The 25,273-nt window shown below is 38.3% G+C and overlaps 1 protein-coding gene across 38 annotated transcripts in view; it reads right to left on the bottom strand.

Annotated features, from left to right (window-relative positions):
- The window catches only part of CLASP2 (cytoplasmic linker associated protein 2), a 222,561-nt gene that overhangs the window by 41,232 nt on the left and 156,056 nt on the right, over window positions 1-25,273 (bottom strand). For all 38 annotated transcript variants that reach the window (XM_030812195.1, XM_003256835.4, XM_030812207.1 and 35 more), the window contains 4 exons: window positions 17,760-17,903; window positions 9,370-9,513; window positions 8,108-8,214; window positions 3,173-3,326 (listed from right to left, as the gene is read on the bottom strand). In XM_030812195.1, the coding sequence (XP_030668055.1) occupies window positions 3,173-3,326; window positions 8,108-8,214; window positions 9,370-9,513; window positions 17,760-17,903 (549 nt within the window). The remainder of the gene's footprint in view (window positions 1-3,172; window positions 3,327-8,107; window positions 8,215-9,369; window positions 9,514-17,759; window positions 17,904-25,273) is intronic.

Raw genomic sequence — 25,273 nt, 5'->3', positions numbered from 1 at the left:
GCACAGCAAATTAACTCATTTTTCAAGTATCTATTTAACATTCTAAAAAGATATTTCTCTACTGCTTAAAAGACAATTTTAAAAAGATAACAATAACCAGCTACAAAATTTAAGTAATGGCAATCAACATTATTGAGTTACAATTTATATTCCAGATGTCAAAGCTTAAAGATACAAACTACAGCTGTGAAGGCAAAAAAGAACTGTAAAAGAATGCTGCCTCTAATGATTATTACAGTGCCCTTGCCAACGACTTGACCAGACAATATGTACAGTGTGATTACCAGCAGCTTCCCCATGTCAGTTAAAGATGCAAAAGAACTTTCACAAGCAATACAGCACTACAAGCTGCCAGATTCCATTATTAAGGTAATGGTATATCACAAAACAGTATGTCAACAAAGCATAATAAAATCAAATTTAAAAAGGCTTGCTTTAAGGAGAAAAAAAAAAAAGAAAGGCTTAAAAGGCCTGCATAACTTTTGGAAGGATGTCAAAAGAATTTGGGTACATACTTACCAAAATATGAATATGAATATTGATACAAATACTGGTATCAAAATAATTACTACCACGGGTATCAGCATCACCACCATCCACTGGGCAACTATGTGCCAAGCCACTCGCTAGGCACTTTACAATATTCTCAAAATATTTACTATGCACATATTATATGCCTGGCATTGTTCACAGCATTGGGAATACATCAGTGAGCAAAAGAGAGAATAATGTCTACCCCAATGGAGTTTATATTTTAGTGGAGGGACAGACCAAAAAAAAAAAAAAAAACCTTAATGAATAAAGTATACGACATGTTAGAAGAAGGAATCATGAATGCTGAGGTGGGAGGATGGAGTTCACAGATTAAATAGGATGAGTAGGGTTCACTGAGAAGCCATTTGAATAAACACTTGAAGGAAGTAAGGGAATCAGCCAAGGGGCTATCTGGAGGTAGAGTGTTTCAGGTAGAGAAAACAGCCAATACACAGATCCTGAGGCAGGAACATGCGTAGTAAGTTCAAGGAACAGCAAGGGGGCCAGTGTGGCAGGAGCAGAGTGAACAAGGAGGAAACTAGCAGGAGATGAGGCCAGAGAGGTAACACAAAAAAAGCCTATTGTGTAGACTTTGGTTTTTACTCTGAGACACAGACCTCCTGTAGAGTTGAGTGAGAGTGAGAATGGACTATAGGAGGTCAAGGGCATAATCAAGGAGGCCAAATTTTAATAATCCAGGTGAGAGAAATGATGAAGATGATGGCTCAAACCAGAAAGGCAGTGGTGAGAATAGGCTGAATTCTGGATACATTCTGCAGTGGAGCCAAAAGATTTCCTGACAGATTTGGTATGGAGGATGAGAAAAACAGAGTTCTCAACAACAACTCTTGTCAATGGATTTTGGCTAGCAACTAGGGTTGCCACTAACTAAGATAGGAAAGGGCAGCTTTAGGGGAGAAGACCAGGAGTTCAAACAGGCAGCTTAACATGAATGTGGAACTCAGGAAAGTGGTCTGAGCTGAATAGAGTCATAGGATTTATTATACTCACAACAACTTTTAAGGTAAGCAGTGATATCCCTATTTTCTTAATGAAGACATTGAAGCTTAGAGGTGATCACCTGATTAGCTAATAACTGCCAGGAACTGGGATTTGAACTAATTTGCCAAAATTCACAGTTTGAGTTCCCTACCCTGTACCATGCTGTGTCTAAAAAACCAAAACAAAACTGAGTCTTAATGAAGCAGTGATTCCTACCAATCTATTATTGCTGCCACATGCAGCTTTGAAGTGTAGGGAACCTCAAATATCAGTGATAAGCTGGTTTTGGCAGCCAGTTTACTAGGCTCACCACAATCTTGCTCTGCCAGATAGGCACAGTGAGAAAAACAACAGCAGGAAAGACGGCAGGAAGGCAGAAGAAGGAGCCTTTTGGAGATGTGCTGAAGCACTACAATGTTCTGTAACTTTGCAAACACTGAGGAACAATGAATTCCACAGGAACTGGTGGGATGGCTCATTTTGTGAAGTCCAAGCTGTCAGAGAAAAGTCTAAGAAACAGCAAAGTAAAAAACTATTCTGTGTATAATGGCAGAAGCAATAAACAATATTCAAATATGTTAATAATATTAAATATGTAAGAATGTTGTAGGTTATAACATTCTTACTTCAGTGTAATGATATCTTGGGTTTTTAAAAATACTTGAGACTCAGTTACTTTCATACAAGAGAAATAAAACATTTGGCACATTATTAAAAAACAAAACAAAACAAAACACATTCTTAACTGTAGCCACATAAACTGACGATGCAAATTACTATCACTACACCTAACAGGGAAAAAAAAATTCTAAACTCCTTATGTGTTCTTACAAGACTCAATGTGGGTCGGGTGCAGTGGCTCACGCCTGTAATCCCAGCACTCTGGGAGGCCGAGGTGGGCAGATCACAAGGTCAGGAGATCGAGACCATCCTGGCTAACATGGTGAAACCTCATCTCTACTAAAAATACAAAAAATCAGCTGGGCGTGGTGGCAGGTACCTGTAGTCCTAGCTACTCAGGAGGCTGAGGCAGGAGAATGGTGTGAACCCGGGAGGTGGAGCTTGCAGTGAGCTGAGATTGCGCCACTGCACTCCAGCCTGGGCGACAGCGAGATGCTGTCTCAAAAAAAAAAAAAAAGACTCAATGTGATCTGGCCTACGTTCCACTCCTTTTCTCTCACAATGGTCCAACTACAGTGGCTTTCTTCCTAGTCCTCAACTATACAAAGCTTGTTCCCATCTAAATGTCTTTGGATTTGCTAATTATTTCATGGAATTCTCCTCTAGATTTTATGTGGCTTTATTTAGGTTTCAATGCAAATGCTACCTTTGGAGAGAGGCCTTGGACCACACAATCTAAAATAGACTCACTTTCCTCCAAAGCACATTCTATCCTAAAACTCTATAATACTCATCTCTATATGAAAATCTAAAAGGAATTTGAAGGCAGTGATTTTGTTGTATAAATCTAATGCCTCAAACAGTGCCTGGTATGTGGTAGATACTCAGTAAATACTTGCAGAGCAACTGACCCCTAGAAAAGTATATTCGAAAATGACAGAAAGCAAAATGTAATTTAAAAAATTATTAATGAACAATGAAATAGTCTGCAAAGTAAGGACATTAAAATACTTACTGAATCACCATCATCTTTTTTAGAATCCCGTTTCAATGGCTCATTCATATCTTCTTGGCTACGGAAGCTGAAATTCTGGATTGCTTCAGTGACACCTCTAAGAGAGCTATAAATATCTTCAGAGTTCATATTTTCTGTGTCATAATCAAATGCACTATGAAAAAGACAAAACTAATTTTTACTTAGGTGTGGTTTTAAAATACAAACACATCTGAGGAGGTTATATAAGGATATTTATAAAGACAGGATTAGAGAATGTATATTCTCAGAGCATAATTAGCAAAATAAAAAATAGCAGCTATATATAGTTAAAGTACATGTCTCTTTGTCCTTCCACCAAAGACACCTTACAGTTACTCTAGAATGCACAGACCTTAATAACTAGTTTGTTTTTCCACCTTGAAAAATGTTCTGATTAACCAGAGGTCAGCAAACTATGGATGGCTTGTAAGCTAAGAACGTTTTTCACATTTTTCAATGGTTGGAAAAAAACAAAAAAATTCATGAACATTAGATAAAATTTAAATGTCAGTGTCCATAAATAAATTTTTTCTTTTTTTTTGGAGACGAAATCTCGCTCTTGTCCCCCAGGCTGGAATGTGATGGCGTGATCTCGGCTCACTGCAACCTCCACCTCCCGGGTTCAAGTGATTCTCCTGCCTCAGCCTCCCGAGTAGCTGGGATTACAGGCACTGGCCACCACACCCGGCTAATTTTTGTATGTTTAGTAAAGATGGGGTTTCACCATGTTGGGCAGGCTGGTCTCAAACTCCTGACCTCAGGTGATCCGCCCACCTCGGCCTCCCAAAGTGCTGGGATTACAGGCGTGAGCCACTGCGCCTGGCCCATAAATAAAATTTTATTAAACATATTCGTGCCTATTTATTTAGGTATTGTCTATGGCTGTTTTCTATTTCTATTGTTGATGGCTGTTTTCATACGATAGCAGAGTTGAGAAGAGACTCAAAGACCATGACTCAAACAGCCTAAAATATTTACCCCGACCCTTTACAGAAAGTTTACCAATCTCTGTGATTAACTCCTAGTAATGGCACTGCTTGACGAAGAGATAAATGTATTTTAACACAAATTTGTAAGAAGATAGAGGATTTTTAATAATTTTTTCTTTTTTTGAGATGGAGTTTCACTCTTGTTGCCCAGGCTGGAGTGCAATGGCGCAACCTTGGCTCACTGCAACCTCTACCTCTCAGGCTCAAGCGATTCTCCAGCCTCAGCCTCCCACAGCCTCCCGAGTAGCTGGGATTACAGGCTCCTGCCACCACGTCCGGCTAATTTTTTGTATTTTTAGTAGAGACAGGGTTTCACCATGTTGACTAGGCTGGTCTCGAACTCCTGACCTCAGGTGATCTGCCAACCTTGGCCTCCCAAAGTGTTGGGATTACACGCATGAGCCACTGTGCCTGGCCGAATTTTTTTTTTTTTTTTTTTTTTTTTTAAGGGACAGGGTCTTGCTGCTGCCCAGACTGGAGTGCAGTGGTGCAAACATAGTTTACTGCAGCCTTGAACTCCTAGGCTTAAGTAATCAACCCACCTCAGTCTACCAAGTTGCTAGGACTACAAACACACACCACCATGCTAGGCTGATTTAAAAAAATTTTTTTTTGTAGAGATGGGGTCTCAGTATGTTGCCCAGGTTTGTCCCAAACTCCTGGCCTCAAGTGATCCTCCTGCCTTGGCCTCCCAAAGTGCTAGGATTGCAAGTGTGAGCCATTCTGTTCTATATGTTACAGACATGAACTTTATAATCAAATGCTGAAATTCAACTGCAGCTGGAATTTAGCTACCAAATTTATCATATATGTAGAACATGGAAAAAATAGGCTAGGAAATGTTTGCAATATATTTTTCTTAGATGTTGATGTATTACCCAATAATTTTAATGAATAACTTGATGAAGCACACTGTAATATATGGCTAATGACAAAAATCAAGCTATTAACTATAAATACCAACTTTTTTTTTGAGACGGAGTCTTGCTCTGTGACTTAGGCTGGAGTGTGGTGGCACGACATCGGCTCACTGCAACCTCTGCCTCCTGGGTTCAAGTGATTTTCCTGCCTCATCCTCCTGAGTAGCTGGAACTACCGGCATGCACCACCACGCTCGGCTAATTTTTGTACTATTAGTAGAGATGGGGTTTTGCCATGTTGTTCAGGCTGGTCTCGAATTCCTGACCTCAAGTGATCCGCCCGCCTCAGCCTCCCAAAGTGCTGGGATTACAGGTGTGAATGAATTATTGTGAAAAATAGTGTGGCAAGTCCTCAAAGACCTAGAGACAGAAATATCATTTGAGCCAGCAATCCCACTACTGGGTATATACCCAAAGGAATATAAATCATTCTGTATGCATATGTATGTGCACTGTAGCACTATTCACAATAGCAAAGACATGGAATCAACCTAAATGCCCATCAGTGATAGACTGGATAAAGAAAATGTGGTATCTATACACCATGGAATACACCACAGCCAGCCCCAACTCCTTCTTAAAAAAACTTTTAAGTTCAGGGGTATGTGTTCAGGATGCGCAGATTTGTTATATAGGCAAATGTGTGTCATGGGGGTTTGTTGTACAGATTATTTTATCACCCAGGTATTAAGCCTAGTGTCCATTAATTATTTTTCCTGATCCTCTCCCTCCTCCTACCCTCTGCCCTCTGGTAGGCCCCAGTGTGTGTTGTTCCCCTCTATGTGTTCATGTGTTTTCATCATTTAGCTCCTACTTGTAAGAATTTTTTTGTTGCTGTTCTTGTGTTAGTCTGCTAAGGATAACGGTCTCCAGCTCCATCCATGTCTCTGCAAAGGACATGATCTTATTCTGTTTTTATGGCCACACAGTATTCCATGGTGTATACATACCACATTTTCTTTATCCAGTCTATCACTGATGGGCATTTAGGTTGATTCCATGTTTTTGCTATTGTGAATAGTGCTGCAGTGCACATACATGTGCATGTATCTTTATAACAGAATGATTTATATTCCTTTGGGTATATACCCAGTAGTGGGATTGCTGGCTCAAATGATATTTCTGTCTCTAGGTCTTCGAGGAATTGCCACACTATCTTCCACAATAGTTCAACTAATTGCCGGGCGTGGTGGCTCACGCTTGTAATCCCAGCACTTTGGGAGGCTGAGGCGGGCAGATCACAAGGTCAGGAGATCAAGACCACAGTGAAACCCCGTCTCTATTAAAAAAATACAAAAAAATTAGCCAGGCGTGGTGGCGGGCGCCTGTAGTCCCAGCTACTTGGAGAGGCTGAGGCAGGAGAATGGCGTGAACCTGGGAGGCGGAGCTTGCAGTGAGCCGAGACTGCGCCACTGCACTCCAGCCTGGGCGACAGAGCAAGACTCTGTCTCAAAAAAAAAAAAAAAATAGTTCAACTAATTTACACTCCCAATAGTGTAAAAGTGTTCCTTTTGATCCACAACCTTGCCAGTATCTGTTATTTTTTGACTTTTTAATAATAACCATTCTGACTGGTGTGAGATGGTATCTCATTGTGGGCTTGATTTGCATTTCTCTAATGATCAGTGATGTTGAACTTCTACGCAAACAATTTTTCAAAAGGCTAGGAAAAGGAAATAAAATTTTAGTCTACTAAGCAGTCAAGAATGTCATTTGAAATCCAGCTCATGCTTGAATTGTACAAGTGTATGAAAATTGTACACATCTTTTATTTTGCATTAAGGACAAATCTCTCAGTCAGTCATATTTTTTCCTCAGAGGTATATATTCACTATTATTATATATGTTTATATATAATTCATATATCATTATATATACAATGAATTACACAGATATTATATATGTAATGAATTATAATATCTATATGATTCATTATACATATAATGAAAAAATTAAGCTTACAGACAAAACATAAAAATAACAAATAGGGAAGGGTTAAATACATAAAAAATATAAAAACAGGGTTAAATATATAAAAATATAAATATATATGAATATAAATCATTCTGTTATAATCATTCTGAATATGAAATAAATCATTCTGAATATGAAAACCATAACAAATATGACCTAATATGTCATATATGATATATGACATGTTATATATGTAATTCATTATATATGACATATATGTAATTCATTATATATGACATGTGTAATTCATTATATATGGTACATATATAATGTCATATATTCATTATATATTTAACCCTCCCCTGTTTGTTATTTATATGTTTTGTTTGCAAGCTTAATTTTTTAAACTCATCATTATAACTGACCTCATCACCACTTATACTGAGTAGTATAATGTAATTGAAAGACACAGTTTGGAATTTACTGGATTTATACAGCATCTCTAAGAAATATAACTATGCCATTTAATGTAGTAAGCAGTAACTTATTTAAAAAGGCTGTCAGTAGGTTTTCTTTCCACTTATTAAAAAATTCCATATCCTATATATTATCATTTAAGTAGTTGGTTTTCAAATAAACTTAAATTTTTTTAATTTGCTAAGTTTCTACTTTTCTAAGACTTTTCAAGTCAAGTGGGAACTGACTTGAATTATATTAGTGCTTGCTTTTTTAAGAATGGAATTTACAGCCAAGGGTGGTACCTCACGCCTGTAATCCCAGCATTTTGGGAGGCCGAGGTGGGCAGAGCACCTAAGGTCAGGAGTTTGTGACCAGCCTGGCTAACATGGTGAAACCCTGTCTCTCGCAAAAATACAAAAATCAGCCGGGTGTGGTGGCATGTGCCTGTAATCCCAGCTACTTGGGAGACTGAGGCAGGAGAACTGCTTGAACCTGGGAGGTAGAGGTTGCAGTGAGTTGAGATCACACCACCACACTCCAGCTTGGGCGACAGAGCAAGACTCTGTCTCAAAAAAGAAAAAGAATGGGAATTTACAAATACAAACCATCATGAAAAATCATCCTTTCATTACCTTGGAGATAAAGTATTCTGTGATGTATTGGTAGGAGAAGTAAGAGGACTGGACCAGTTAGCTGGTGATCGTGGTGTTGGTCTTGTCAAAGGACTCCCCATGGAACTCTGATGAAGGGAGTCAAAGAAATATTAACATATTACAGGTAAGTTCACTTAAAAAAACACTTAAGGAAGCCACACAAACATTAGGTTGAACCACATTAAAGGGCCATATTTACAGGTGAATATTTTCAATATTCATGTACTTATGTCTGGTTTCCGGGGGGAAAATTTCTCCCTACTTAATGTAACTCTTTAGTCTTTTTCTGTTCTCACCTGCTTCCTGCTCTCAAATATTATCAAAATCCTTTCCCTCAAGGACTGAATATAATTTTAAATTAGCATCCTGTTCTGAGCTAATTTCCTTCTTCTAACCACTACTAATGCTCAAATTTTATTCCTCCTTGACTTTGCTTTACACCAAGGGAGTTAAATCTGGTCATACTATTAATATGTCTATTCTTAAGATATGATGAAATAATCCCTACTCCTTTTAAAAAGATGACTGACTCTGGGTCACAAGAAATTGTTTTAGGATTACTTTTAACCCTCCTCAGACTTTACCTTAAGCCTGCCATCAGCATATCTCCTTTATTCGCCATCAAATGTCTTTCTTTTTAATGCTTCAGTTCAATTCTTTAGGCATATAATGGAAGTTATTTCATACCAGTAAAAAATATATATATGTATACACAAGCACATAAATATACATATTTCAATGTTTCATTTACTCAGAACTTACTTCTTCAAAACAAATTCCTGCACATCCAAGTATAAATGGACTGACAAGCCTGTGATCATTTAATGTGACCACACTTCTTAAAGCACTACCTCCTTTGAATCTTATTTGTTAACCCTGGAATAAGTCATCCCTGTTAGTCCTCAAATAAGAATTGGTTCATCTAAAGAGCATGTCCTGATTCTAATGGCTTCCAGCTGGTGCTCTCATCTATGTTTTGCTCACATTTTGCTTTTCTTGTTCATACCTGGCCACTGTTTACCACTATCCTAATGCACACAAATTATAATATAATATAAATAGGACAGGCATAGGGACTCTATTCTTTCCAAGACAATATTTAATTCTGCTCAGGAAATGCTGCCAAATAAAGATGCAAAAATTATATACTAAGGATCAAGTTTACTTTGTATAAAAGAAAGCAATTATTATTAAATCAACCATCACATTATATAATAGCCAAGAAAATAAGTAACAATTACCTGGGTTCCATTGCCAGTGTTTCGAAGGTGATTATGAAGAAGCTTGGTAGCACCATCCTGAAAAGTTTTTGGTAAAGCTCCTAGTAACATTGTAAACTCTGGGGTATTGAGTTCAAATAATGAAATCAGCACTGACTGTGCTGCCTAAAAAACAAAGGCATACAGTAGATGAATATATTTTTGTTACTCAAACAAGACCATTTTCTTCCCCTACATTTCTGTTCAATAGCACGAAGCTTGACCATCTTTCCCAGGGAAAAGGAAGATATTCTTATTTGCTTTCAAACTGTTTTGTTGGAAGGATAAAAAAAAAATTGACCTACCATTTTTTTTTTTAAGGTAAGAAGGGAATATGAAAAGCATAACAAATATGACCTAACAGACAATGGAAAAGTTAACCATGATGGTTTCCAGGGTTACTCTGTTACATACTGCTACAGTATTTTAGTTTTCCTAATAAATGATTACAAGGAGAAATGATATCTAATCTTCTCACAAGCAGTTAACCTAACAACTACAATTTGAAGCTAAAGTAAGTCTGTTCTGCAGAAATGGGAACAAAATAAAGCTTACTCAGATCAGTTAAGAAAAGTTATACAATTCTTTTCTGCTTCTCAAGTAATCAACTGCATTACTAAAAGACAAACTTTGAAATTCAAATTATATAGAGACTTAATTAAGGAGAGAGAAACTCAAATCATTTATGATCACATGACTTGTATCCAAATCTGCACACTTCATTTTGGACCTTTCTGAACCTACTCTATGAAAAATACACCTGAATATACAACACTAGGGGGAATGGTTAAACTATGTTACATTGGAACAATGGAATACTATACAACACAATCCTGGAAGATGATATAGCTCTCAATGTAGAAATTGAGAAAGGTCTATTATATACTGCTGAAGAAAAACTGTAAGACTGCTGTAACAGGCCAAGTGCAGTGGCTCACACTGCACTTTGGGAGGCAAAGGCAGGTGGATCACTTGAGGTCAGGAGTTCGAGACCAGTCTGGCTAACATGATGAAACCCCGTCTCTACTAAAAATACAAAAATTAGCCGGGTGTGGTGCTGTGTGCTTGTAATCCCAGCTACTTGGGAGGCTGAGGCCAGAGGATCTCTGGAACCTGGGAGGCAAAGTTGCAGTGAGCGGAAATCATGCCACTGCACTCCAGCCTGGGAGACAGAGACTTAAAAGGAAAAAAAAAAGAGTGTTATAATATGAGCACATTTTGTTAAAAACAAAAAAGTATAAGTTGTGTGGGTATATACTCTGGGTATCTAACATGTTAATAGTGCTTAAATAAAGCTATTAATATTTGCAGTTTGAAAACAAAAGTTATGATCTCATACTTTTTTTGGAACCACCACATTGAATGGACCACAAGTAAACTTGAGCAAATGAACTAGTGCTTGTTAATATATACTTTATTCCATCTAGTTTACTTTGGTTTGGAGATTCAGCTTTATTTCCCCTGTAGGGACAGATATCCCAATTGCTCCCAAACCATTTACCAATGAGTATATCCTTTCCTCATGACTTGAAGTGACACCTGTATAATGAACTAATCTCCTATATAAACCTAAGTGTCTCTGGGCCTTCCTTCATGTTCCATTGATCTATTTGTCTATTTCTGTACTAACACCACATGACTTAAAATACTATAGAGTTAGTATATTTTGATCATATCCTTCCTTTCTTGTGGCTTTAAATTTCCTAATGTCACATTTGTTTTACTGGATATATTTCATATTTCTTTTAAAATAATTTTTGAAGTCTTTCTATCAAAGTAATACATATATACAGATTTTTAAAAACCAGTTTTAGAAAAGGTTTTATAAATCTTAATTCCATTGTTCAGCTCTCCAGAGTTCCCTTTTGTAATGCTTGTTTTTACTGATAGTTAGGATTCATAGGCTTATAAAATTATTTCATTTATCAGTTGAGACATTTTCTAGTGATTTCCTGCAATAGATGAGGGCTTAGGTTCCTTTCAACATCAGCTCTAACCTTTTCTTCTTTCTTCTCCCTTATACTAGTCCATTTTTGTCACATCAGACAGCATAATCTTTAAAAACATAAATCATATTACTCTGTGACTTAAAAATGTGCCAATAATTTCTACAGTCACATCAGTATTCTTGTTCTTGGAATATTGCAAAATTTAAATTTTGATGAAATCCAACTTATCTGTTTTTCCATTTGTTGCCTAAGCTTCTGATACCATATCTAAGAATCCACTGCCAAATTGGAGTTCATGAAGATTTATTCCTGTTTTAAGTGTTTTATTTTCCTGTGTCTATTGAGATGATTATGTGGTTTTTGTATTTTTACTATTGATATGGTTTATTACATTAATAGATTTTTGGATGTTACTCTAACCTTACATTCCTGGGATAAATCCCTCTTGGTCATTGATATGGTTTGGCTCTGTGTCCCCACCCAAATCTCATCTTGAATTATAGTCCCATAATTCCCACGTGTTGGAGAGACCTGGTGGGAGATAATTGAATCATGGGGGTGGTTTCTGCCACACTGTTCTTGTGGTAGTGAATAAGTCTCACGAGATCTGATGATTTCATAAGGGGAAACCCATTTCACTTGGCTCATTCTCCCTCTCTTTGCCTGCTGACATCCATGTAAGACATTATTTGCTCCTCCTTGACTTCTGCCATGATTGTGAGGCTTCCCGAGCCACATGAAACTAAGTCCAATTAAACCTTTATTTTGTAAATTGCCTATTCTCAAGTATGTCTTTATCAGCAGCGTGAAAACGAACTAATAGAGTCATAGTATATAATTCTTTTATATATGTTGCTAAATTTGGCTTCCCAGCATTTTGTTGAAGATTAAGGCATTCATATTCATAAAGAGATGCTGGTCTGTAGTGTTTTTTTGATGTGCAATGTCTCTGTCTAGTTTTGGTATCAGAATAAAACTGGTCTCATAGAATAAACTCGGAAGTGTTCCTTCCTCTTCTGTTTGTTTGGAAGAATGTGTGAAGAATTGATATTAATTGTTTGGTGGAATTTACCACCAATGAAGCCATCTGAGCCTGGGCTTTTCTTTGTGCAGTTTTATTTTATGTTTTTTTTTTTTTTTTTTTTTTTTTTTTTTTTTTTTTGAGATGGGGTGCTGCTCTGTCACTCGGGCTGGAGTGCAGTGGTGTGATCACAGTTCACTGCAGCGTCGACCTCCCAGACTCAAATGATCCTCCTACCTCAGCCTCCTGAGTAGCTAGGACTACAGGTGTATGCCACCACACTCAATTAATTTTTGTATAGACAGGGTTTCACCATGTTACACAGGCTGGTCTCTTCTGGGCCCAGGCAATCCACCTGCCTCAGCCTCCTAAAGTGCTGGGATTACAGGTGTGAGCCACCATGCCTGGCTTGTGCATAGCTTTTGAATACTAGATCAATTTCCTGTTATAGTTCTATTCATGCTATCTATTTCTTCTTGAGTCAGTTTTGGTAGTTTGTATCTTTCTAGGAATTTGTCCATTTCATCTAAGTTTTTTTATAAGCTCAGTAGTTATGTTAAAATAATTTTTAAGTTTTTATATCAAATACATACAGATTTAGAAAAAAGTTTTAGAAAATGTTTTATAATTTTTTTATTTTTATTTTTTTGAGACAGAGTCTCACTGTGTTGCCCAGGCTGGAGTGCAGTGGCACAATCTCGGCTCACTGCAACCTCTGCCTCCCGGGTTCAAGCCATTCTCCTGCCTCAGCCTCCTGAGTAGCTGGGACTGCAGGCGCGTGCCACCACACCCGGCTAATTTTTTGTATTTTTAGTAGAGATAGGGTTTCACCGTGTTAGCCAGGATGGTCTCAATCTCCTGACCTCATGATCCACCTGCCTCGGTTTCCCAAAGTGCTGGAATTACAGGCGTGAGCCACTGTGCCCGGCCATCGTTTTATAAATCTTTTTTTTTTTTTGAGACAGAGTCTCGCTCTGCCGCCCAGGCTGGAGTGCAGTGGCGCAATCTCGACTCACTGCAAGCTCCGCCTCCCGGGTTCACGCCATTCTCCTGGCTCAGCCTCTCCGAGTAGCTGGGACTACAGGCGCCCGCCACCACGCCCGGCTAATTTTTTTGTATTTTTAGTAGAGACAGGGTTTCACCGTGGTCTCGATCTCCTGACCTCGTGATCCGCCCGCCTCGGCCTCCCAAAGTGCTGGGATTACAAGCGTGAGCCACCGCGCCTGGCCCGTTTTATAAATCTTAATTCCCTTTTTCAGCTCTCCAGAGTTCCCTTTTGTAATACTTGTTTTTACCGACAGGATTGACAGGCTTATACAATTATTTCTTCACTATCAGCTTGAGATATTTTCTAGTGATTTCCTACTACAATAGGTAATGATTACGGTTTCTTTTCATTTCTTTTTTTTGATTTTTTTTTTTTTTGACAATTGGGAGTCTCACTATCATCCAGGCTGGAGTGCAGCAGCACGATCATAGCTCACTGCACCCTTGAACTCCTTGGCTCTAGTGATCTTCCTGCTTCAGTCTCTTGAGTATCTGGGATTACAGGCATGCACCACCATACCCACCTAATTTTGAATTTTTTTTTTGCATAGATGAGGTCTTGTCATATTGCCCAGGCTGGTCTCAGACTCCCAGCCTCAAGTGATCCTCCCACCTTGGGATTACAGGTGTGAGCCACCACACCCAGGTACTGGGATTACAGGTGTGTGCCACCACACCAAGCACATTTGTAATTCCAGTAATTTGAACGTTTTCTCTTTTTACCCTGATATGTTTAGCTAAAGGTTTGTCAATTTTGTTGATCTTTCCAAAGAACCAGCTTTTGGTTTCACTGGTTTTCCCAGTCTCTATATCGTTAACTTTTGCTTTAATCTTGATTACATCCTTCCTTTTGCTGTCTTCAGGTTTAGTATGCTTTTCTTTTTCCAGTGTCTTACGGTGTTGAATTGGATTACTGATTTGAGAGCTTTCTTCTTATTGCAGGCATTAACAGCTATAAATTTCCTTAGAAGCACTGCTTGAGCTTTATCCCATACATTTTGGTATGCCATGCCTTCATTTTCATTCATCTCAATGTATTTCTTTTTTTTTTTTTTTTTTTGTTCCATAAGAAGTATGGTAAAGAAAAAGTTTTATTAAGTTGATACTTTAGATGAACTTAAGAGATACGAGGTCCATTCAAGAGCAGTGAAAGAAACTAAGAACATTTTTTTTTTTTTTTTTTTTTTTTTTTGAGACGGAGTCTCGCTCTGTCGCCCAGGCTGGAGTGCAGTGGCGCAGTCTCGGCTCACTGCAAGCTCCGCCTCCCGGGTTCACGGCGTTCTCCTGCCTCAGCCTCTCTGAGTAGCTGGGACTACAGGCGCCCGCCACCACGCCCGGCTAATTTTTTGTATTTTTAGTAGAGATGGGGTTTCACCGTGGTCTCGATCTCCTGACCTCGTGATCTGCCCGCCTCGGCCTCCCAAAGTGCTGGGATTACAAGCATGAGCCACCGCGCCTGGCCGAAACTAAGAACATTTATGGAAATATTAGACACATGGTGGACTCAATTCTTCATGGAGAAAATTCATTGTATGGTTTTGTTTTAGTAATATGTTAAATTTAAAGACACGAGGCATAGCTTTACTTAAATATTAATAACCAGTAAATTTCCATTTTTGATCATTGTATTGACCTCTGCTTTTATATATTGGTGTACATGCAGCTGAGCATTAGTAATTCTTTTTTTTTTAATTATACTTTAAGTTTTAGGGTACATGTGCACAATGTGCAGGTTTGTTACATATGTATCCATGTGCCATGTTGATTTGCTGCACCCATTAACTCGTCATTTAGCATTAGGTATATCTCCTAATGCTGTCCCTTCCCACTCCCCCCACCCCACAACAGTCCCCAGAGTGTGATGTTCCCCTTCCTGAGTCCATGTGTTCTCATTGTTCAATTCCCACCTATGAGTGAGAACATGCGGTGTTTGGTTTTTTGTCCTTGCAATAGTTTACTGAGAATGATGGTTTCCAGTTTCATCCATGTCCCTACAAAGGACATGAACTCATCTTTTTTTATGGCTGCATAGTATTCCATGGTGTATATGTGCCACATTCTCTTAATCCAGTCTATCGTTGTTGGACATTTGGGTTGGTTCCAAGTCTTTGCTATTGTGAATAGTGCTGCAATAAACATATGTGTGCATGTGTCTTTATAGCAGCATGATTTATAGTCCTTTGGGTATATACCCAGTAATGGGATGGCTGGGTCAAATGGTATTTCTAGTTCTAGATCCCTGAGGAATCGCCACACTGACTTCCACAATGGTTGAACTAGTTTACAGTCCCACCAACAGTGTAAAAGTGTTCCTATTTCTCCACATCCTCTCCAGCACCTGTTGTTTCCTTTTTAATGATCACCATTCTAACTGGTGTGAGATGGTATCTGATTGTGGTTTTGATTTGCATTTCTCTGATGGCCAGTGATGATGAGCATTTTTTCATGTGTTTTTTGGCTGCATAAATGTCTTCTTTTGAGAAGTGTCTGTTCATGTCCTTCGCCCACTTTTTGATGGGGTTGTTTTTTTCTTGTAAATTTGTTTGAGTTCATTGTAGATTCTGGATATTAACCCTTCTTAGTGTATTTTCTTATTTCTCTTTTGATTCCCTCTTCGGCCCACTGATTATTTAAGAGTGAGCTGTTTGTGGGTTTTCTAAATTCCTTTCTATTATTGACTCTAATTTCATTCTATTGTGGTCAGAGAACATACTGTGTATTCATTCTATCATTTTAATCTATTGAGGTTTGTTTCACAGCCTAGCATGCAGAATGTCCCAAGTGTAGTTGAGAAGAATATTCTGCTGTTGTTAGGTGCAGTGCTCATCACTGGAAATAAAGATCACAAAAAATGTATATTCTGTGTACTTTTTTCTTTTTTTTTTTTAAGATAAGATCTCACTCTGTCACCCAGGCTGGAGTGCAGTGGCACAATCTTGTCTCACTGCATCCTCGACCTCCTGGACTCAAGTGATCCTCCTACCTTAGCCTCCCAGGTAGCTGGGGCTACAGGTGTATGCCACTGCACCCAATTTTTTTATTTTTAGCAGAGACAGGTTTTGCCACATTGCTCAGGCTGGTCTCAAGCTCCTGAGGTCAGACAATCTGCCTGCCTCAGCCTACCAGTGTTGAGATTACAGGCGTGAGCCACTGCATCCGGCCTATGTGTACTCCTTTTGCAGCAAATGTTGATGGAAATGATTCACCAGAAAAGAAAGTAAATATAAGATGCAAGAAACAGGCTGGGTGCAGTGGCTCACATCTGTAATCCCAGCACTTTGGGAGTCCGAGGTGGGCAGATCACTTGAGGACAGGAGTTTGAGACCAGCTTGGTCCAATATGGTGAAACCCCAAAAATACAAAAATTAGCTGGGTGTGGTGGTGGGTGCCTGTAACCCCAGCTACTCGGGAGGCCAAGGCATGAGAATCACTTGAATTGGAAGGTGGAGGTTGCACTGAGCCAGTATCATGCCACTGTGCTCCAGCCTGGGTGAAAAAGCGAGACTCTGTCCCCCACAAAAAAAAAGATAGAAGTAAACAGGGATGAAGGTAAGTCTCAGGAAGATGCTCAAGAGAAACAGCAGGGAGACGTGTGTGCAGCAGGCCTGGGGAGAAATATGTCAAAACTGGAGAAAACAACAGAATGTCTAGGAAGGAGCTCTCTAGAAAATAAAATAATAATCTATGCTTTTGAGCATATGAAAAATAATAGCCATACACATGTAGCAGAGATGTTGAAAATATTATTATACTTAAAAAAAAAGTAGGGAAATGAAAAAGCAAGGCAAATTATCAACTCCAGGACAAATAACGTTTCTATAATAAAGAAAGCAGTCACAAATCACTTGGTATGGGAGTGAATACCTGCACAGTCAAATGTAAATCTTTTCTACTGATAACTAGTAATTGATTCATAAGTAGTTTATGAATACCTTAGAAAGGATACAGAAAGTATGAGAAAGCTAAGTCCTCACTTACCAAGATAGATGGATATACCTAATGTCTACATTCATCAATAGATAAAAAAAGTCTAAAAATTGATAAATCAAATAATAGTGTAAGCTCTCATTTGAAATGTACACGTAAATGCAAGGGGAATGATTTGAAATATTCTGAATGGTTATAAAATTAGAGGGAGGATTGTGGTAAAGGCAGCTACTTTTGATTCTAGGTTTGAAAATTATGCTCACATTAATTGGATAAAATCTGAAACAATTTTAAAGATTTTTAAAAAAGCTCTTCATAACTCACTGCTAATTGCTAAGGTCCTGAAAATATTAGCTGCCTTCACTGGCAATCCATAATAATTGACTTGCTTTCCCAATTTATCTTCTAAACCTCATATTAAAACATACCTTCCGAACATCAGAACTTTTGGGTTCTGTTGTCCAAGTGATGACCCGAGACACTGCTAGGCGAGTTTCACTGGAATTTATAAAATCTCCTGGATCCATCTGTTTGGCCAGAGTTTCTATGTATTTAAGGATAGCAACCTTCACCTGCAGAGGAAAGCACAAAGAGAAAGGACAGAAAGATGGTTATTGTGAGACAGTAGAGAACATTTCAAAAATAATCAGGTGATGATGATGATTTTTTTTTTTTATATACAGATAGGGTCTTCCTATGTTGGCCAGGTTGGTCTTGAGCTCCTGGCCTCAAGCAATCTTCCCACCACGGCCTCCCAAAGGGCTGGGAGTACAGGCATGAGACATCATGCCCAGCCAGGTGATTAATACTACAATCACCTACCTACCTGAGGTACAAGTATATGACAGTGTTGATGATTTTTTTCACACACAATCAGAACTTTGAGGTCCCAGGTGTTTCATTCCCCAAGTTTGAACAACTGCTGAAGACTATCTTGACAAGATTATAAACATTTCCTTAAATCAGCCCTCAGAGCTTATGGCTGACTCTTGGCTAGCCTCACAGGGAGCTAGTCTTTATTAACTCTGTAATTTTGTTTTTGGGAAAATGAACCAAAGTGTTTTGGAAATAAGGTATGGCAAATCAAGGTAGCAATCAAGTGGGCAATATAGTTTTTTTTTTTTTTTTGGTCAAACACAGACTCACACAATGAGATGAGGTTCCTTAATGAGTCCACCAGTTGTTAGAAACGCCTTCCAAAAGAACTGTCACAAAAATGAGTACCACTGAAGAAAAGACAACACTTATGTGGATAAAATGTTATGCGTGGGTTTATAATTTTTTTTTTTTTTTTTTTTTTTTTTAGACAGAATCTCACCCTGTCGCCCAGGCTGGAGTATAATGGTGCGATCTTGGCTTAATGAAACCTCCGTCTCCTGGGTTCAAACGGCTCTCCTGCCTCAGCCTCCAAAGCAGCCAGAATTAGAGGCGCCCGCCACTACACCCAGCTAATTTTTATGTTTTTAGTAGAGACGAGGTTTCACCATGTTGGCCATGCTGGTCTTGAACTCCTGACCTCATGATTCGCCTGCCTCGGTCTCCCGAAGTGTTGGGATTACAGGTGTGAGCCACCATGCCCAGCCTATTCTCCCAGTAATTCTTGATGTGTAGGTGCATGGAAAGCAGATGTTTGAAATATGTATATTTGTGGAATGGTTATAATTGAGCTAATTAACATATTCCTCATATACTTATTTTTTGTGGTGAGAACACTTAAAATCTATAATTCTCTTTTTATAAATTCAATTTTAAAGTTTTATATATTTAATGTGTGCAAGTTTTGATACCCATATACATAGTGAAATGTTTCTTATAGTCAAGCAAATCGATGAATCCATCATCTCAGTTACCCCTTTTGTGTGTGTAGCAAGAGCACCTAAAATCTACTCTTTCAGCAAAAATCCCAAATATAACACAGTATTATGAACTATGGTCTTCATGTTGTCTGTTACATCTCTAGACTTATTCATCCCATGGATCTGCAACTTTGTATACTTTGACCTGCATCTCCCCATTCCACATCCCCTCATTAGCAATTTTCAAGTATACAATACATTGTTATTAACTATAGTCACCATGTTGTACCTGTGCACTTAAGAAACAGCACATGACATAGTACACAGTCCTTGGATACAGCAAGGATGCTAAACACATATTCAATGCGAATTTGCTGACTTAGAATAAGGAAGGTTTAAATGTATGATTGAAACTTGAGAAAGAATTGTCAAATTTTAAGGTAATATGTTTTTCTATGTTTTTTCTTCCCTTACTATCGATTTTAATGTCATTTTTGTCACTCAGGTGAAATAAGGTCTCTGGAAAGTGCCATACTGAATAAATTCACAGGAAGTAAAATATTAAAATAAGGTTCTGACACTTGTACATTTTTCCCTTCCTATTTCCAGTTAAAAAAAAGAAGAGATACAATTACATTTTTCTTTCATAATGAATTTTAAGAAGTATTTATAACTTTACACAGTCAACAAAAGCAAAAATAGACAAATGAGATTACATCAAACTAAAAAGCTTCTGCATAGCAAAGGAAACAATCAACAGAGTGAAGAGACAACTACAAAATGGGAGAAAATATTGTACTGTAAACCATACATCTGATAAGTGGTTAACATTCAAAATATGTAAGAAACTCACATGACTCAATAGCAAGAAAACAAATAAACTGTTTAGAAAATGGGCAAAGGATCCGAATAGACATTTCTCAGAGACATACAAATGGCCAACAGGTATGTGGAAAAATGATCAATATCAGTATTCATCAGGGAAAGGCAAACTAAAACCACATTTGAGATATTCACCTCACACCTGTTAGAATGACTGTTATCAAAAAGATGAAAGATACGTGTTGGTGATGATGCAGAGAAAACGAAACTCTTCCACAATGCTGGTGGAAATGTAAATTAATACTGCCATTATGGAAAATAATATGGAAGTTCCTCAAATAATTAAAAACAGAACTGCCATATGATCCAGCATTCCACTAGTGGGTATATACCCAAAGGATATGAAATCAGAATGTGGAAGTGACATCTGCACTCCCATGTTCACTGCAGCATTACTCATAATACCAAGATATGGAATCGGCCAGGCGCAGTGGCTCACGCCTGTAATCCCAGCATTTTGGGAGGCCGAGATGGGTGGATCACCTGATGTCAGGAAGTCAAGGCCAGCCAGGGCCAACGTAGTTAAACCCCATCTATACTAAACATACAAACATTAGCCAGGCGTGGTGGTGGATGCCTGTAATTCCAGCTACTCGGGAGGCTGAAGCAGGAGAATCGCTTGAACCTGGTAGGTGGAGTTGCAGTGAACCGAGGTTGCACCACTGCACTCCAGCCTGAGCAACAGGAGCGAAACTGTCTCAAAAAAAAAAAAAAAAAAAAAAAAATGTAATCAACCTAAGTGTCTATCAATGGTCGAAAAGATAAAGAAAATGTGGTATATGTAAACAATGGAATACTATTCAGCCTTACAAAGAAGGAAATCCTGTCATTTGTGATAATGAAGATGAACCTGGAGGACAATACGTTAAGTGAAATAAGCCAGACATAGAAAGACAAATACTGTATGATCTCATTTACATGCACCATGTAAAAAGTCAAATTTAGGCCGGGCGCGGTGGCTCACGCTTGTAATCCCAGCACTTTGGGAGGCCGAGGCAGGCGGATCACGAGGTCAGGAGATCGAGACCACGGGGAAACCCCGACTCTACTAAAAAATACAAAAAATTAGCCGGGCGTGGTGGCGGGCGCCTGTAGTCCCAGCTACTCGGAGAGGCTGAGGCAGGAGAATGGCGTGAACCCGGGAGGCGGAGCTTGCAGTGAGCCAAGATCACACCATTGCACTCCAGCCTGGGCGACAGAGCGAGACTCCGTCTCAAAAAAAAAAAAAAAAACAAGAAAACAAAAAAAAGTCAAATTTATAGAAACAGAGAGTAAAATGGAGGTTACCAGAGGGTAGGGGACTGGAGAGATGTTGGTCAAAGGGCACATTTCAGTTAGACAGGAGGAAGAAGTTTAAGAGATTTGATTTCTCCATCAGCCAGGAAGATGTTGGTGTAGAGGCTGACATAGCTATCAAGGACAGTAACTACTATGACTCCTGGTACTATGATTAAACCTCAGATGCACGGCCTTCTGGCCAAGTGTCTGCAATTTCATATTGTAGGAACATTCATTGTATCCCTGGAGGTGGCAGCTCTTTATAAGTTTGCTGTATCTAAACCAGGAAAGAAGGCAAATGAAGATTTCTACAGAAATTATGATTCCATGAAAGATTTTGAGGAGATGAGAAAGGCTGGTATATTTCAGAGTGCAAAGGGATTATGGAATATAAAGAATTTCTTCAGGCTGAATGACGTAGAAGTTTGTAACTGACTTGTGTTTCTGAACTATGAATTATGAATATGTGGGGTAAGAAATAGTTTCTCTTAATAAACAATTAACAACAACAAAAAGAGACCTGTACATCATGGTGACTACAGTTAAGAACAATACATTGCATATTTGAAAATTGATAAAAGAGTGAATTTTATGTATTCTTACCAGAAAAAAAGATACACCTATGAGGTAATACAAATGTTAAATAACTTGATTTAGCCATTCCACAATGTATACATATATCAAAACATGTTATATGCCATAAATACATAGAATTTTTACCTGTCAATTAAGACATATTTATAACTTTAAATAAATTTATTGCAAAAAACCAAAAGTTGACCTATTAGCCATCAGAAATATGTAGTAGACAGGAAAAGAGACTTCTGGTTAGTTTTAATGTACCAGGCACAATTAAATTATGACAGCAGATAATATTCTGATTTTTTTTTTGAGATAAGATCTCATTCTGTCACCCAGGGTGGAGTGCAGTGGTGTCATCTTGGCTCACTGGTAGCCTTGACATCCCAACTCAAGAGATCTTCCCACCTCAGCTTCTGGAGTAGCTGAGATTACAGGCGTGCACCACCACGTCCAGCTAATTAAAAAAAATTTTTTGTAGAGATGGGGTTTAGCCATGTTGCCAGGCTAGTCTCGAACTCCTGGGCTCTGCCCACCTTGGCCTCCCAAAGTGTTGGGATTACAGGTATAAGCCACCATTCCCTGGCCAATATTCTGAATTCCTAAAGCAATGTCATCCCCTCTCAGTGTGAATAGCTGGAAGGTGACTATGTTAAATAAAAAAATGAACATCAATGTGTTTTGTTTATAATTTGCCACCATCAATAACTGAATATATTTATTTATACTATGTGAGATTCAATTAGTGCAGTGCCTTGGCAATTTATCGTCATGCAAAATTTTACAAGGGTTTCACAGAATGTATGTGTTTACTATACTAATAGGCAACATAACCACAATACATGTATAATCATTTGAACATGTATATTTATTAGGATATTTTACAAGGTTATATCTAGTTTATGATTTTAATACAGCAAACATGCATTCTTTTTCAGAGAAGGAAAAACAATCTAGCTGCTAAAGGATGTGAAATTCTTTAATTGTTTGTGAAACCCAGAAAAAGAGGTCAGCAAAAATTACATTTATCTTTAAAGTATTACTTATTCAAATAAAATCACTTTGTATTGCCATTTCCCCCATTACTTCCTCTTGACATGTAATCACATGACACTCTGAAAGAGATATAAAATTTTATATAAACATCCATCATTTATCTGAAAGATCAATAAAAAAATTTTCTAGATCTGATACTCAAGTTACATGTGGTTTTCTATAATCTGTTAAATTTTTTATACTTAATCCTGTCACCCACTTGAAAGCTGGTTTTATTTTTGCCATAAGGTACGGCTCCATTATAACTTTTCTTTGCTATGCTAAACACTGGTGTAAGAGTTGAAAAGCGATTTTCTTTTTTCTTTTTTTTTTTTTTTTTTTTGAGATGGAGTCTCACTCTGTCATCCAGGCTAGAGGGCAGTGGACCAGACTCGGCTCACTGCATCCTCTGCCTCCTGGGTTCAAGCGGTTCTCCTGCCTCAGCCTCCCGAGTACTTGGGATTACAGGTGCCTGCCACCACGCCCGGCTAACTTTTTGTATTTTTAGTAGAGATGTGGTTTCACCATGTTGGCCAGCCTGGTCATGAACTCCTGACCTCAGATGATCCACCTATCTTGGCCTCCCAAAGTGCTGGGATCACAGGTGTGAGCCACCATGCCCAGCCAAAAAGTGATTTTCCCTCATGGATTTGCTAATACATCTATATCTATATTAAATACATATTTATAAATAATTTAGGCTTTTAGAGAAACAATCGGTGATTCCAGTTTCCAGCATAATGTTTTCCAATAGGAAAGTTAATTTTAATTTGTGCATATCTCATTTCAATCTTCGCTTTGTCTTTCTCTTCAAGTATCCTGCAACTTATTCTCTCCGAACTCAACTATCAACCCCTTATTTTTATTTATTTATTTTTTTGAGACCAAGTCTTGCTATGTCTCCCAAGCTGGTGTGCAGTGGCACAATTTTGGCTCAATGCAACCTCCGCCTCCCGGGTTCAAGTGATTCTCCTGCCTCAGCCTCCCGAGTAGCTGGGACTACAGGTGCCCAACATCACCCCTGGCTAATTTTTGTATTTTCAGTAGAGACAGGGTTTCTCCATGTTGGCCACGCTGGCCTCAAACTTCTGACCTCAAGTGATCCGCCTGCCTCAGCCTCCCAAAGTGCTGGGATTACAGGTGTGGGCCACTGTGCACAGCTTCACCCTTAGCTGGTTTAGACCTTCATTTGCACTGGTCCATGAAACATCTCTATATACATTTTCTACTTTTTTTCTTTCTTTCTCTTTCAATGGACAGGATCTCACTCTGTCTCTTAAAAAAAGAGGCTCCCAGGCTGGAGTGCAGTGGCGTGATTAACTTTTATTACTGTTTAGAGTTTATTATATATTATAGTTAATAATGATAAAATTACAAGCTTTATATTCCCAGGAACACCTAGCACAATGCCTTGGTCATAAAATGAGTTAAAAAATATCTATTAATAATATCAAGTAAATTATTCTTCTGCAGGTCACTTTTCAAAATCAAACAGATGAAATCTCTTTCCCCAAGCAGCTCTAAGAAAACAACATTATATTGAGTGTAAGTTGCGAAAGGAAAATAAAATGGCCTATGCCAAAAGGAAAGTTAAGCTTGGGAACTGAGTCATTCAAAAAACTGACTCCCATTTGTTCATGAACAGACAGCTGCAAGAGAGAAGGCTACATAGCTCTTCAGGTGGTCTCCCTCATGCTGACAATGTAAATTAACAGTTTATCTTCACAGGTAGAGGACAACGACGAGACTAGAAATCATCCCCCAGAGACAAATACATTATTTTACTTCTTCCTCTACTCTATGTTTACTTTCTCTTAGGTAAGATGCAGATTTACTGAGCACGAGATGAATGCCTGACTGTTCCTCTTTCCCCTCAAGCTGGCTCTTTCTCTTTTAAATATGAAAGTCCTCAAAACCCTCTCTGGAAGAAAGAACAGGCTTTCTTCTTGTGTCTCTTTCTCCTGCATGCATCCTCGATCTTGGCAAACTAAACCTCTAAATTGATTGAGACTTGTCTCAGACACTTTTCGGTTTACAAAGTCAGCCCTGATAAGAAACATAATTGTGATTCTGAGGCACAATTGCATTCAGAAACTTAAGGCAAAAATCAATCCTGGGCAGTAACGCTTGTAGAAATATATTTCGTGCAGGATAGAGCAGAAAAATGTAGGACTCGTATAAGCACATATGCTTGTTATTTCCCTGACTTTAATCTCATTTAATAAAACTCACTAAAAAAAAAAAAACATTTAGCAAAGAATTCAGGAGCTATTCTTTTACATTTTTTTCTTTTATGTAAAATTTAATAATCATTTTAAATCACAAATTGGAATCCATTTAGTTTTCACATTAACTGAAAAATGTGTGTATAT

Source organism: Nomascus leucogenys, chromosome 4, assembly GCF_006542625.1.
Source record: "Nomascus leucogenys isolate Asia chromosome 4, Asia_NLE_v1, whole genome shotgun sequence".
Lineage (NCBI taxonomy): Eukaryota > Metazoa > Chordata > Mammalia > Primates > Hylobatidae > Nomascus > Nomascus leucogenys.
Note: the sequence above shows the minus strand (reverse complement) of the source record. Positions and strands in the feature narration are given on the sequence as shown.